The sequence below is a fragment of the Oryzias latipes genome, chromosome 9, assembly GCF_002234675.1.
Source record: "Oryzias latipes chromosome 9, ASM223467v1".
Taxonomy (NCBI): domain Eukaryota; kingdom Metazoa; phylum Chordata; class Actinopteri; order Beloniformes; family Adrianichthyidae; genus Oryzias; species Oryzias latipes.
In genome coordinates this window covers 31,295,213-31,308,919 of record NC_019867.2, presented here as the reverse complement: position 1 = coordinate 31,308,919, position 13,707 = coordinate 31,295,213, and the positions used below count along the sequence as shown (strand labels likewise).

At 41.5% G+C, this 13,707-nt stretch overlaps 1 protein-coding gene across 2 annotated transcripts in view; it reads left to right on the top strand.

Annotated features, from left to right (window-relative positions):
- Positions 1 to 12,837, top strand: part of LOC101173152 (far upstream element-binding protein 3) — a 33,330-nt gene extending 20,493 nt beyond the window's left edge. The window contains exons 13-19 of one of the 2 annotated variants that reach the window (XM_011479716.3): positions 2,450 to 2,610; positions 2,720 to 2,790; positions 3,116 to 3,201; positions 7,812 to 7,880; positions 7,985 to 8,056; positions 8,407 to 8,504; positions 9,957 to 12,837. In XM_011479716.3, coding sequence (XP_011478018.1) covers positions 2,450 to 2,610; positions 2,720 to 2,790; positions 3,116 to 3,201; positions 7,812 to 7,880; positions 7,985 to 8,056; positions 8,407 to 8,504; positions 9,957 to 9,965 — 566 coding nt within the window. In that variant the 3' untranslated portion in view covers positions 9,966 to 12,837. The remainder of the gene's footprint in view (positions 1 to 2,449; positions 2,611 to 2,719; positions 2,791 to 3,115; positions 3,202 to 7,811; positions 7,881 to 7,984; positions 8,057 to 8,406; positions 8,505 to 9,956) is intronic. The other variant, XM_011479720.2, reaches the window with a different exon arrangement.
- Positions 12,838 to 13,707: the final 870 nt, after the last annotated feature.

The window sequence follows — 13,707 nt, the reverse complement described above, 5'->3', positions numbered from 1 at the left end:
AGAACAGTTTCATTGCTCAACTTAATGAATTAAATTGAGAATTTTTAAGTGTTAAAAAAATATTTGAATATTTTTATAAAACTTAAAAATATTCAAAAAGGCTGAACTACATGTGAAATACAGAAGCTTTTGAATTTAACGCAAATTCCATGAAAACCGAAAATAAAATTATGCAGAATATGCACAATAAAATACTAATTTAGCACAAAAAATTTGACAAAATGTGTAAACGTTAAAAAGCAAAATAATGCTGTTTATTGCTGAATTGGACAGAACCATTAATTTTTCACTAAAAAGCTTTTCTAAACATTTGATTTTATTTGTTTCTAATACTTTGTAAATGTTTTAATTTAATCCTGCCACATCCTTCTTCTATTATTACTATTTGTTTCAACTAACTGAACTACATTTTCATTCAGTAAAGTAGAATAAATGATGATAAATAGACAATTAGCGGCCGACAGCACAAAGGGGGAGGGGCTCCGTCAGCCCAGTTCTCCATTTAAAAAGCCCTTGAAAAGCCCATTAAGTGATCACAAAGCTCATGTGTGCGTTTGTGTGTGTGGAGGTCAAGAGGGTCGAGCCGCAGCTTCCAAAATAAAAGCGTAGCAAAGGAAGAAATGTCAAGTGGTCCGTTCAGACGCCATATGGCGTGTTGACGTGTGCTGTGGGTCAGGACTTTTTTGTTTGTTCACTTCTGGAGAGATTTTAAGGAAATAACACAATAAAGGAACCTTAAGCCGCATGATGGGTGTTTTATTAGAGACGTGAAAATGTTTAACGGGAAAATGGCTCTGAGCTGGTCTGATTTGATTTGATTTTTTTTATCTTTTTGTATTTTGACGCTTCACTTACTTTTTGAGGTCTAAATGCAGCTTTTTTTAATTTATTTTTTATATAAAAGAAAATGCAGCTTTTCTTAATTGCCCACAACCCTAACGTGCACAAATTAATAAAGTACAAGACAATCCTTTCAAGATTTCCTCTGAACTTCCCGGGCTAACCTGCAAGGTCTTTTGCTTTTTTACAGTATGAATCGCTGGAGTTACGTTCTAAAAACAACCAGCAAAAGAAAAAATCTGCAAAGTATTCATCTTCATTTTCTACAATAACTGCAGATGTTATAAAGCTGTAAAACTCCTCACTGCACTCTTCATCCACGTTTCTCAGACAAACATTTTTGCTATTTTTTCTCCTGTTTAAACTTTTAAAGTTCAAACCTTCATAGAAATAGAAGTCCAGGGTTAGAGAATGAAAACTAAGATCTGATGAGGATTTATGTAAGTCTGACAAACAGAATTCTGTACATGAGACGTGGCACAGAAGAGCCAATCAGGATGCAGGATTTAGAACAGTGTGCTTCAAAGGGGGGAAAATGGCGTCGTCGTGACGGACAGCTGTATCACTTTTTTTCTTTGTTTATGCATCTCATTCTATAATGTATCTTAAAGCAGTACCAACAAGTAGCGTGTAAAAGACTGACTACTATGGAGTGATATTTATGCCACCATGTTGAACACAAACTTTTCTAACTTGCGAATGAAAATATTAAATATTTTTCACAAAAAAAATGTTTTGCTTTCAATTTTTATTTTATTTTTTTTTGCTTTCAAAAAATATTTTTGCATTTGCAAAAACAAAGGTTCTTCAAATGCGTTATGTTTCATCTCGCTTTTTTCCTATCTGTAATTTTGCTGACAAGTTTCAGTTTAGAGTAACAAAGCTGCCCTGCCCTCCCCAGCCAGCTGTTGCCCCCCCCAGAGCGCGGCTAGCCTGCAGCTCACTGCTCCCCCCAAGGGGATAGGTCAAAATGCGGAGAAGAATTTCCCCATTGTGGGATAAAGTATCAATTATTATTATTATTTCGTGCATATTCCACATATGAAAGGTGGGTCTTTTGTGAGACATGATTTACATTAATACATAAGTTGGCAAATAATTCAATGGTTCCATGGCAAAAACACAGCGTGTACCTTGAGGTTAAAGCAGTGGTCGGCATCTCCGGGGCCGGTGTGTCTCCATGACACGGATATCGGTGCCCTACTCACGGCTAATTACCTGGATCAGGTGTGTCCAACCAATTAGGACACGGTAGAACAGCGTGGTTGTTGGAAAACAGAGAAGCGGTTAAATGACATTTGTAGGAAGATGACGCATCTTCATAGTGGCCTGTGGCTCTCTGCAGGCTCTGTTCACGTCAAATCGACTCTTCAGCTGCAGGTAAATCTGGGCCTTGTTGTGTTTTCGCTATCGTCTCACATCTAGGATATAACATTTTCTCTTTTTAAGTGAGCGTGTCAGGCGATGGCGGCATCAGTGAGATAACTACTAGAATGTCTTTCTCAAACCTTGTCCTCCTGTTGAACTTGACACTTTCTGCCTTGTTGGGTTGTTTTTCTTCATTTGACTCAGCCTTTTGAATTCAGCTTAAACTGTTGCTGGTCTGCAGGTGGAGAAACCATCAAGAGCATAAACCAGCAGTCTGGAGCTCATGTGGAGCTGCAGAGGAACCCACCTCCCTCCACCGACCCCAACACCCGGGTTTTCACCATCAGAGGCACCGCTCAGCAGATGGAAGTGGCCCGTCAGCTCATCGATGACAAGATCGGGGTATGACCCTCAAACGGAGAACGCCATACCTCACTTTGAAACAGAACTCTCGCTTTATGACGATGATTCTGGAGATTGAATGAGCTTTGTGTCGTCTGGTGTCCTGCAGGGTTCAGGAATCATTAGTAACGGAGGTTTCGGCTTCAGTGCTTTCACCCAGGGCCCCACCGCACATCAGAAGTAAGTCGCACACTGAGCCACAGCTCTTCCTGTCGGGTTGGATGTTCCTGTGGAAACACCACTTTCTCTTTTAGTTGTCCCTCACAGAAAATGATGATGTAGAAAATGATGTTAAAGTCTTTGCAGAAGCTAGAGAAGAGTGGTCTGTTAGTTCATGTTATAAAAATGATCGTTTCTATTTTCAAACAAACGTAGACCTGAAACAAGAAAGCATGTTGTACAGGATAAATAGATGAAGTGGAGTTAGCTTAGTGGAGACTAATGAAGTCCTGTTTGGGATTTGAACCTTCTGGTGGTCATTGAACGGACGGCTGTGTGTCTGCAGCTGTGGCAGCGGTCAGACCTTCCTGACTGGAGTTTGGGGAAACACTTACCAGACCAGCTGGCAGAACCCCGGACAGCAAGACCCAGGTAAGACTCCTGTTAGAGCAAGCCAGTCCTCATCCTAATCCCAGCTGTAAAAACAAACCTCATGAGATGATTGGAGCTCACACGGCTCCATGTCTGGTGTTGCCTCTGGCTAAAGCCCACCACAGATGTTCTGGTGTTGGTCCAATGAAGGAGGAGTGCAGAAGATCCTAATGCATCTATATGGAGTGATCATTTCACTGCCAAGACACTAGAGTGCTGCACTGACGAACACACTTCACAGCAGAAAAGGGTTTTTAAGTTTAGAAATATACACAACTGGTTAGAAGTGTTTGAACCTTTTCATGTTTTAGTTTTTATAGAAACGGTTTTAACTTTGTCTGAAATCAGAGGATGGAGCATAAAAGCAGCTGAAGTTACTAAAAGAATCAATTTGTAAAGCAAAATGTTTTCCCGTTCAACCGATGAACACAGTCGCTGAATCCTCTGTACAACTGAATGAAATATTCATTAAGTTCATTCCACAAACTCAGATTCCTGTAAATGTTCAGTTCTTGTAGTTTCCCCCCAAACCAGATCATTGGACTTAAACACTCTGCGTTTTTAAGCTCTCCATATCCTTCTTTAGTCCTCAGGCAGTTCTGGTGGAGATGGATTCATGCTTTGGTCATCGTCTTGTAGGATGAACCTCGGCTCAAACGTTGGTTTCACTTTTGAAAACTGCCTGAAGGGCAAAAGCGTGACATTACAGTGGTTCAGCTGTGTATTAACCCTAAAGACCCACTCCCATGAAAACTGTGTTTTTTAATGTTTTTAACATGTTCATGTGGCATTTTGTGATGGATAATCACACCAATCAAAGAAAATTAGGCTCAAAATTGCACTTCTGAGTATTTCTTTATTCAAATTGTTGTGAATCCGCCGCAGATGAAAAAAATGCTGTTGGAAAAAGCGAGTATGAGTGACGGAGGAGCCTGACTCCCTGCTCCGCTCCATTCTGACCACCCACCTGCAGACAAATACATCATGAACGTCGTGTTTTCCTCGTCTGGGCTGAAATCTGGATCAGAACTGGACGGCTGGATAGCTCTGATATAGCTCACCATTTTTGTTGAAGTGGTAATGACAGGAGGGGGTTTTAAGCTAGCAAGAGAGAGTGTAAACAATGGCATGATGGGAAATGAGTGGAGGCTTACTTCCACACCAACAGCCCCGCCCACATTGCAGAGGTAAATATCTGAAGGAATCCTGCCACGCTGCATAAACTGTTTAGAAAAGGACATTTTCTTTTAGCCTTAAAACGCCTGATTATGCCTTAAAGCGGCATAATCAGCTTTAAAAGACCACCGAGAAGGCTTTGGGTCAGAAGATGATGGGAGTGGGACTTTAGGGCCACAGTCTGTTAAAACCAACACAGACTGACCGCTGGCCCAGAGATCATGGGGCTATGCCAGAAAAGCGGCCAACACACACATCCTTGGTGCTTTTTTGTTTAAATGTAGCAGATGAAATGTCATTCACACCTTTTATGTTGCTGAGATATGTGAGGGATGAAGGGGGAGAATGTGTCTTTCTGTTTCAAAGTCTGGACATCATCAGCATAATCAGGAAATTGCATTGTAAAGGCAAAAAGGGAGGAGAGCTGAGCCCTGAGGAACCTCAAAACAAATGAAGACTTGGACCTGAAGAGAACCTAAAGGGGTTTAGGTTTCAGTCTGGTCTGGTATCACTGCCAAAATAATGACTTGATTTGATTTATGCTTACAAGTTAACAATTTGAAGTTTTTTTAATTCAACAAGATTCAATTAGAAACACTTTAATTGGACACTTTCCATCCTAATTTTAATTTTTAAAGATGGAACATTTGTTGTTAACATATTGGATTCCTAAATTAAAAACTAACCGCAAAGATGTTTAGCCTGAAAGAACATGAAACATTTCTTCTAAAGAAAATCATGAACTGGAATCAGTTTCACATTTTCTATGTGAAGTTTGATTCCAGTAATGGCATCAGTCTGAGTAACTGCATAAGATAACCCCATCGCTGTGAGAAACCGCAAAGGGTACCCGCGTTGGTCTAAGTACCTGCATAGGGTAACCTCCTTGGTGTGAGTAACTGCGTTTGTATTTGTAATGCCATCAGAGTGGGTAACTCTGGACCTCAAGGTCAACTGTTCTGGTAACTTAACAAAAAATAATTTTTGGTTTCTGTTGATAACGTCGCCTGTTCAGCCAATCGGATGCGGCGATACTTGGGAGGTTGGTCTATATGGACTTTCTGAAGTACACTCCCTGACAAGAGTCTTGTCGCTTATCCATTTTGTAGAAACAAAAGCGTATAATGATCGAAGGGTTGGCGGTTCGATCCCCGCTCCCACCAGCCAAAATGTCGTGTCCTTGGGCAAGACACTTCACCCTCCTTGCCTCCTGTGTTGTTCCACTGGTGTGTGAATGTGCATGAATGATCCCGGTGATGGTCAGAGGGGCCGTAGGCGCAAACTGGCAGCCACGCCTCTGTCAGTCTGCCCCAGGGCAGCTGTGGCTACAACCGTAGCTACCATCACCAAGTATGAATGAGGAGTGAATGAATAATGGACGGATGTAAGCGCTTTGGGTGTCTTGAAAAGCGCAGATAAATCCAATCCATTATTATTATTATTATTATTATAACCTCACTGTTAATGAATCCATTGGTTTTTAGAAATTCATATGAAAGCTTAAACCCTCCCAAATTATGTTCAACATACTAAAATAAAATTGCTTCACTGAAGAAAGATTGATCATTTAATGAACACAGGTCACATTTTGGCAAGACAAAAGTTTTGTCGCCTTGTCATATGATGCACCCAATCCTAGATTACAGCCTCAACTGTGATCAATTACTGATCAATCAATTAGTGGGTGTGTATAAAAAGAACCCCAGCACACCAGGCCTTCACATCAACTGCAACCTGACCTCTGACAACATGCCTAAGATTCACCCTGAGACCAAAGTGTTGATTATCAAGAGGCTGAAGACCAGATCCACTGCTGAGGTGGCTGACACCTTCAATGTGTCTCAGCGTCAAGTACAAAGAATAAGAAAAAGATTTGAAGAGACTGGAGATGTTTTTGACAAGCCCAGGTCCGGCAGACCCCGCAAGACAACTGCTCGGGAGGACCTGGGCTGGTTGGAAAATCCAAGGCCAGCCCCTTTTCCACTGATAAAGAAAAAACCCTCTTCCATTCCCAACCATAAAAGGTGTCAAATTCTGCAGCAGGATGGTGCTCCATTGCATACTTCCATCTCTACATCAAAGTTCCTCAAGGCGACGAAGATCAAGGTGCTCCAGGACTGGCCAGCCCAGTCACCAGACATGAACATCATTGAGCATGTCTGGGGTAGAATGAAAGAGGAAGCATGGAAGACCAAACCAAAGAATCTTGATGAACTCTGGGAGGCATGGAAGACTGCTTTCTTTGCTTTTCCTGATGACTTCATCCATAAATTGTATGAATCATTGTCAAACCGCATGGATGCTGTCCTTCAAGCTCATGGAAGTCATACAAGATATTAAATATGGATCTCACAGTAGCACTACTTAATTCACTGATGTTATGCAACATATTTTTGTTTTTGAAGTAAATTATTTGTTACATTTTCTCGTTACTCTCTGTAGGCGACAAAACTTTTGTCTTGCCAAAATGTGACCTTTCTGTGTTCATTAAATGATCAATCTTTCTTCAGTGAAGCAATTTTCTTTTAGTATATTGAACATAATTTGGGAGGGTTTTAGCTTTCATATGAGACATTTCTAAAAACCATTGGATTCATTAAAAGTGAGGTTATACGCTTTTGTTTCTACAAAATGGATAAGCGGCAGGACTCTTGTCAGAGACCGTATTGTAGTAACTTGTGGGACTTTGGCTGGAGGTTTTGGACTCGACTTGGACTAAACTTTAGGTTTATCTCGGACTTGTGTCCAGAGACTTGAAATCGTCACTTAGGACTGGGATGACTCTTGTGAGCAGAGATCTTAGACTGGTTTGGCTCCAAAGCAATGGACTTGTTTTGGATTTGACTTGAGCTGCATTCACACAGAACGCATAGGGTAACCGCATCAGTGTGAGTAACCACAGCGGTATTTGTAACTGCCTCTGAGTGGGTAACTCTGGACCTCAATTTACCAAAAAATATTTTTTGGCTTCTGTTTGTCTGTTCAGCCAATCTGATGCAGCGATGCTTGGGAGGTTGGTCTACGGGGACTTTCTGAAGGATTGTAGAAACTTGTGTGACTTAGAAGTTCTGAATCATCAGCATGTCTGCTTTTAAATACTGAACGTGAAATAATTCTGATGAACAAAGACAACATGATCATAAAGACTAGTCCATCGTTGACATAAACCCTCCATGCATTCATCTTTTAGACTGCAGTGTGTATCACTGGTGGTTTGTGTTCATTTGTTCACCAATAAACACCAATAAAAACACATTTCTGTTCCCCTTTAGAAACTCATCTGGTCCTTTTAGTGACAGAGCAGCAAACCTCTGCTTTCAAATCAGTTTTGATCCTTCCACCGAGAAAGGCAAACACCTTTAGGTGCCTTCTGTGGATGCACACACACCAATCCCTAAACCAAAACAGTTTCAACTGTTTGTGTGTGTTTGCAGGTCACAGTTTGGCTCAGACAGGACAGATGGACTACTCCAAAGCATGGGAGCAGTACTATAAAAAGTTAGGCAAGTCACGCAGAAAGACACACCCAGACAAGTCGGAACTCTTCTGGTTGTAGAACTTTCTGGAGACCTGGAGTTTTTCCCCGGATGAACTTGTGTGTTTGCAGGTCAGCAGAGCCAGCAGCAGAGCGTGATGACGGACTACAGCAAAGCGTGGGAGGACTACTACAAGAAACAGAGTACGGCTTCAGAATGTGAACCCTCAAAAGTGATGAGATCCAAATGTTTCAGTGAGGCTCACTTTAGGAGAAAAGATATCACTCACGTCTTTAAAGACTGACTTTGTTCAAAGGTCCACAGATGCTTCATTTAGCTGCTTCTGACTTCATGAGTTGCAACAGTTTCTCAGTAACTGCAGCTCACGATCTCAATACAAAATACATCCTAATACCTTTTGTACTGAGCAGTGAAAGGTGAAACAATGTGTTGTGTTCAACATTCAGACGTACCAGGAAGATGATGTCACACAGAAACTCAGAAAATTGACGTTTGGATCCTCTAATACGATGGCGATGTCGTTGTGTGGCAGGTCAGTCTTCCCAGCAGAGTTCGGTGCCAGACTACTCTGCAGCGTTAGCAGAATACTACAGACAGCAGCCCTACCTGTGGAACCCCGCCCAGATTCAGGTAACCCTGGAGGTTCCAGTTTCCCTCAAAATCCCGTCAGTGGGATTTCCTGCTGCAGTTCCTCTGGATCCACGTTGGTCCAGACTTCTTGTGTCTTGTTGTTCTGCTGGTTTCTTCCCTTGTGTGTTCAGCGTCTCCACAGGGATCAGGAAGAAACAATGGTCTGCTCCATCATCCTTTTGGCTGGATGTTTTGCACTCGACTTGGACTAAACTTTAGGTTTATCTCGGACTTGTGTCCAGAGACTTGAAATCTTCACTTAGGACTGGGATTACTCTTGTGAGCAGAGATCTTAGACTGGTTTGGCTCCAAAGCAATGGACTTGTTTTGGTTTTGACTTGAGCTGCATTCACACCAAACGCAATTTGCGCTTCAAATTTGCTGCTTGACACCCCAGACACATGTGGGAGGAGCTACTGCCAAATGTGTTTAGCCCAATCGTCACATGGAGCGGTGTCTGTGTTTATCTCACTTGCAATGCACGGAAGACACGGCTGATGTTGAAAGATCGGGTTTATTGATTTTGAAGAGCTCTACCAAGACATGGGTAATCACGCCTCCATGTCTGGGTTCATGAGATCATCCAGTGACTTTCCCAATACGGTGCGTTAGTCAGCCTCCAGCGTTCACTCCAGCTACACTGGCCCTTGGTGGCTGAGTGGACACGGCAAACATGGCGTCGCTGTGGGGTGTAGCAGGCGCGATCGCTTCAGCCCCCGTAGGCCAGGCGATATTCTGGCGACCTGCCTATCCCGCCTTCACCCAACAGTAGCCGGGCGGGACAAGGTCTGGCAACCCGCGGGCCCAGCAGCTTAAGAAAATGGATGGAAGTTCAGGACGAGAATGCTTACATCGCTCCGCCGTACTGGATTTGTATTCTACCCACTGAAGGGGTCACGGAGATCATCACGTCGCTAAAGCTGAGTCCGATTGGCTGACACGTCGCCCAAGTTGACATTTTTTAACTCTTGACGCGCCGCTTCTGACGCTCAAAACGCACTGCTGTCGGACTGATGTGCCACGCCTGACGCGACCACGTCTGTACGTTGACTTTACATGAGACTGGACGCCCCTGAAGCGTGATTTGCATTGGGTGTGAAACACAGCCTAAACTTGTGGCTAGACCTGACTCAGAACCATGACTCGTGTAGTACTCTTTGAGTACATGAGACTCTTTACTCTGACTTATAACTGACACATTTTAGTCTGTCCAATCAGAGCCCAGCTGCTTCCTCTCCTTATTGATGGCTTTTGCTTTAGAAATGGGTTTGGGAGGGGAGTAACGATTAGCTACCATTGAAATTAAATAGTTATTTTCCTGCCAAACTCACACAGACTGTAGATAACGATCCGAGTCCCTGAGGCGCTGAACACACCAAGAAGAGTGAAACAGTCTCTGAACTATCACGCTAAACAGCAGACTGAACAGTGATGTCATTTCCTGTCTTTTAGGATCACTAAAGGCTCCTCCCTCACCAACTCAGGGCCTTAGATCGTCACCAATGGCAAACGAGTGGGGGTTTTCAAGCGACGCTCTGCCACTTCCTCTTCCTTTTTGTAGAGAAACTAAGGATTAACTAAAAATCATGAACTATTTTCTTTCTGTTTTTTAACTTTACCGCAGCAAAAGGTTTTCAGGCAGATTCTTGGACTAGCCTCTGGTGTAGACCTGTTTCTTTTTCTTTTTTTATCAAACTTGAACGCAAATATATTTCAGTGCGACTTTGAACAAAGCAAATCCCGTATAATCTATTTTGTTTAGTTTTATTTTTCTGATAAGAAAACATTAAAAGGTTTAGCAGTCTTGAGTTAAAAAATCAGTTTTTGTTATTTTGTTGATGATATTGTTTTACGGCATGCGTCAGATTGTTTCTTTTTTGTATTTTCTGCATAGATATATTTTAATAGCGTCGGATGGCAATGTGATGTTTTATCGACAAAGACAGAAGTGTATTTTGTACTAAATGTTTTGCTTGCTGCGTCTGTTCTCAATCTAATTTTACCCGTTTAGTCGCCATCTTGAAGGTGCAATGACGCATTTTTCTGTTTTGGTTTGATAATTCTTATTCCTGTATCTTTATAGTGATATCTTTAGGTTTTATTATGTAATGATGAATAAATGACGATTTATATTGCGTTGTCTAAAGCCAGATCTCTCTGTGGTCAAAAGCTTGGTGCGCTCACGGAATCTAACCTCCAGCTTGCCCCTCCCCCACCCAAACTTTTTTTTTTTTTTAAGTGGTATTTGTTTTATTCTAAGTAAAAGTTAATTTTGTTTTATGTCCTGCATTTTTACTGTGCTATATTATTTTTGGACAAGCTTTGAACTTGTAAGGTGTGCTAGCATTAGCCGAACAAGCACAACAGTAACGAGTGGCATGTTACCTCAGCCGTGTGTACGTGGAAGTGTGTATTTCTGTCTGAAAGTTAAACGAATGCCTTAAAAGCTGTATTCAGGATGACATCAGGATTCCACGTTTGTGACAGATGAACGTCGGAACAAAAACCATTTCTAAACTCGTGCTAGCATAGATTTTGATTATGTTGTGTATGTTGTAGAGAACAAAACAGGTCTGCTTGAAGTGTTTTGGTTTAATAATATGTTTGAAAATATGTGAAACCTGTTCCAGTTTAACCTACGAAACATTTCTGATTTGTTCTATAAACTACGTTTAACAAGCTTGGAGACAGCTTTGACGTTTTTCTGTCTTTGCTAACAACATCTAATGAGTCAGCATTTTCAAACGGCTAACAATTACCCCCAAAAATTTGCCTTTCAAATTAAAATACTATATTTCAGAGCAGTAGAAAAAACTGAGTTCCAATGAAACTAAACAGTTAGCATGTTATTTTAAATGTTGGCGCTAAATTGGCCAAAATTAGTGACTTAAACTGCTGGCGTCCCTCAGTTCTCTGTAACGTTAGCCTCAGCAGCGTTTACTGAACATGTGTAGAACATGTATGCTCATCTGTGTTTGATGCTTGCTAGAACCAGCTAGCTGGCTGGTGTGAGTTAGCAGCGTGTTGTGTTTGCATGTTTTCGTGCTGAATTATTCTCAGATTTACAGTTGTGTTCTCCTGTATACTTGCACCGTTGAAAATGTATTTTTCTTTGTCTCATTTTTCAAACCAGCAGAACTTTGGATCTACTGAATGTTTAATGCACATTTGTTAAAATTTGAAGTGTTATTATTGCATTTTATTTTTTTAACTTAAGTCCTGCAGTGATATTTTAAGTCAGACAATTGTATCTTGAAGGATGATTCCAACTTTTATGTTAGCATCAGGGGTTACTCCATTAGCCAAACGTTGTGCAGAATTTTAATCAGCTTTGCACGTCCTAAGAAGGCAAGAATTTGCTAGTTTGCCAAGATTTCGTGTATTTCTTTGCTTTTTTTTTGTATCTTATAAGGTATGTAATTCCAGCCCTCGTGGTGTTTTCTTGCGTCATCTGTGTCTAAACATTTTGCGTGTGGGTGCGTGTTGGCGAACTTGGTCAGACCACAGAGAGGTTTGTCTGGTTTCGGGAGATCTGGTTGTTGTGGAATAAATGGTCCCTCTAACTGTATGTGTGACGATGATGAAATGACACCAATAAAAAACAGCGTTCTCCTCTTCAGGAGTTTATTTAAATCGGATAAATATTTAGTTTGAGATACTGTGGTTTCATGAAAAGATTCCCGCTTTGGTGGGCGCTCTCCTGTTTTAAAAGAAAACACTTTGTACTTTTTTTTGTTTTTTTTTGTCCTGTTAAAATGATGGTGTTTGATTCTCATGTCTCACCAACAGTGTGCTTATTCTCAAGACTGCTAGGCTAATCTTATCTGTTTAGGTGGCTGCCAGGTTGAAAGTTTGATTTTCTTTTTTTGGACTTCTCTGTTTTCGGACCAGAAGCATATCCAGCTAACCACCGTCCTCAAACGCGTGGAAGTCCTGGTCCTCATTGTTGCGGCAGTTCTGTCGGCTTGAAGGTCCCTGCGGTTGTTTAAACCGCTGGCATGGACTTTGGTCTGGATTCAGTTCTTGGTTCCCAACCCGCCGAGGACTGTTTGGACCAATTGTGCCCCATAAGCGGATCATATGCGGCCAGACCTGTCCCCTCTGGTTTAAAGCTTCCTGGTCTTCACCTCTGGTCATGTGGGGGGGTGGTGGGCTTCTGGTTTGTGGTTTCTGTTCTTTTTCTAATGGGCTGATGTCCTAACTGTAACCTGCAGATTTTTCTAATAGATTCTATTCATTAATAGATGTGTATGAACCCGAGCCACAACTGTTGGTGGCCAAGAAAGATGATGATGATGCTGATGATGGTTAATAAACAGGCTCATTCTTCTGACTGTGTCTTCTCTGGACTGTTAACATTTGCAATGTGTTAAAGTATCTTTGAACAATGAGAAACTACTCCATAAAGCTTGTTTTTCTCTAAATCTCAGGATCATCAATGGTTTGTTAACATCCGGCTGTGTCCTAACTAATAAATGCAGACTGAAGGTGTTCTTAATGAGATCTTTAAACGAAAGAACATTCAGGTTAATAAGACCATAGTCGTAAATGGATCAGAGCCCTTCTACCTGCAGGTGTGAAGATTATGAAATGACACCAATAAGCTGTCTCACTCTGTGTAACCGGGAGTGGTCGTGAGTCCACATGGCTTCTCTGTGCTCCTTTAGTTGGCCATGGACCTCGACTCTGGCTTGTCTCGATCCAATTCCGTTTGAAAGAAGTCCATCTGCAGGACTATTCAAACATGTAGTTGTAGCGTTAGATAAGCAGATAAGCTAATTCCCTGTAAGAGTTCTGGTACGTCACCTCTCCATCCTGGGGGAGGATCCCTCCTTCATGTAGACACCCCCGAGGTACCCCCCCCCCGCATCCATTTTTTTTATATAAATAGCTCCATGAACGTCTTTGCTTTCCTCATCTGAGCTGGAATCTGGATCTAAAGTGTTCAGATGGACTGCTACAATATTGATCACCAATTTTCTTTCCTGTTTTATTTAGATTTTTAAATATTTATCCAAAAACAACAATGAAACAAAGATAAAAAGACAAGACGAAACGCAGTTGTCTGGGCTAAAAAGAATAAAAATACAATCAAGGGTGGATAGTTTGTGAACAAGTACAGATTGTAAGAATTACCCACGTTTCCATGTGTACAATCTCCTTATACTAGCACATGCGTTAAAAAACAGAGGGTGAGGTTAAT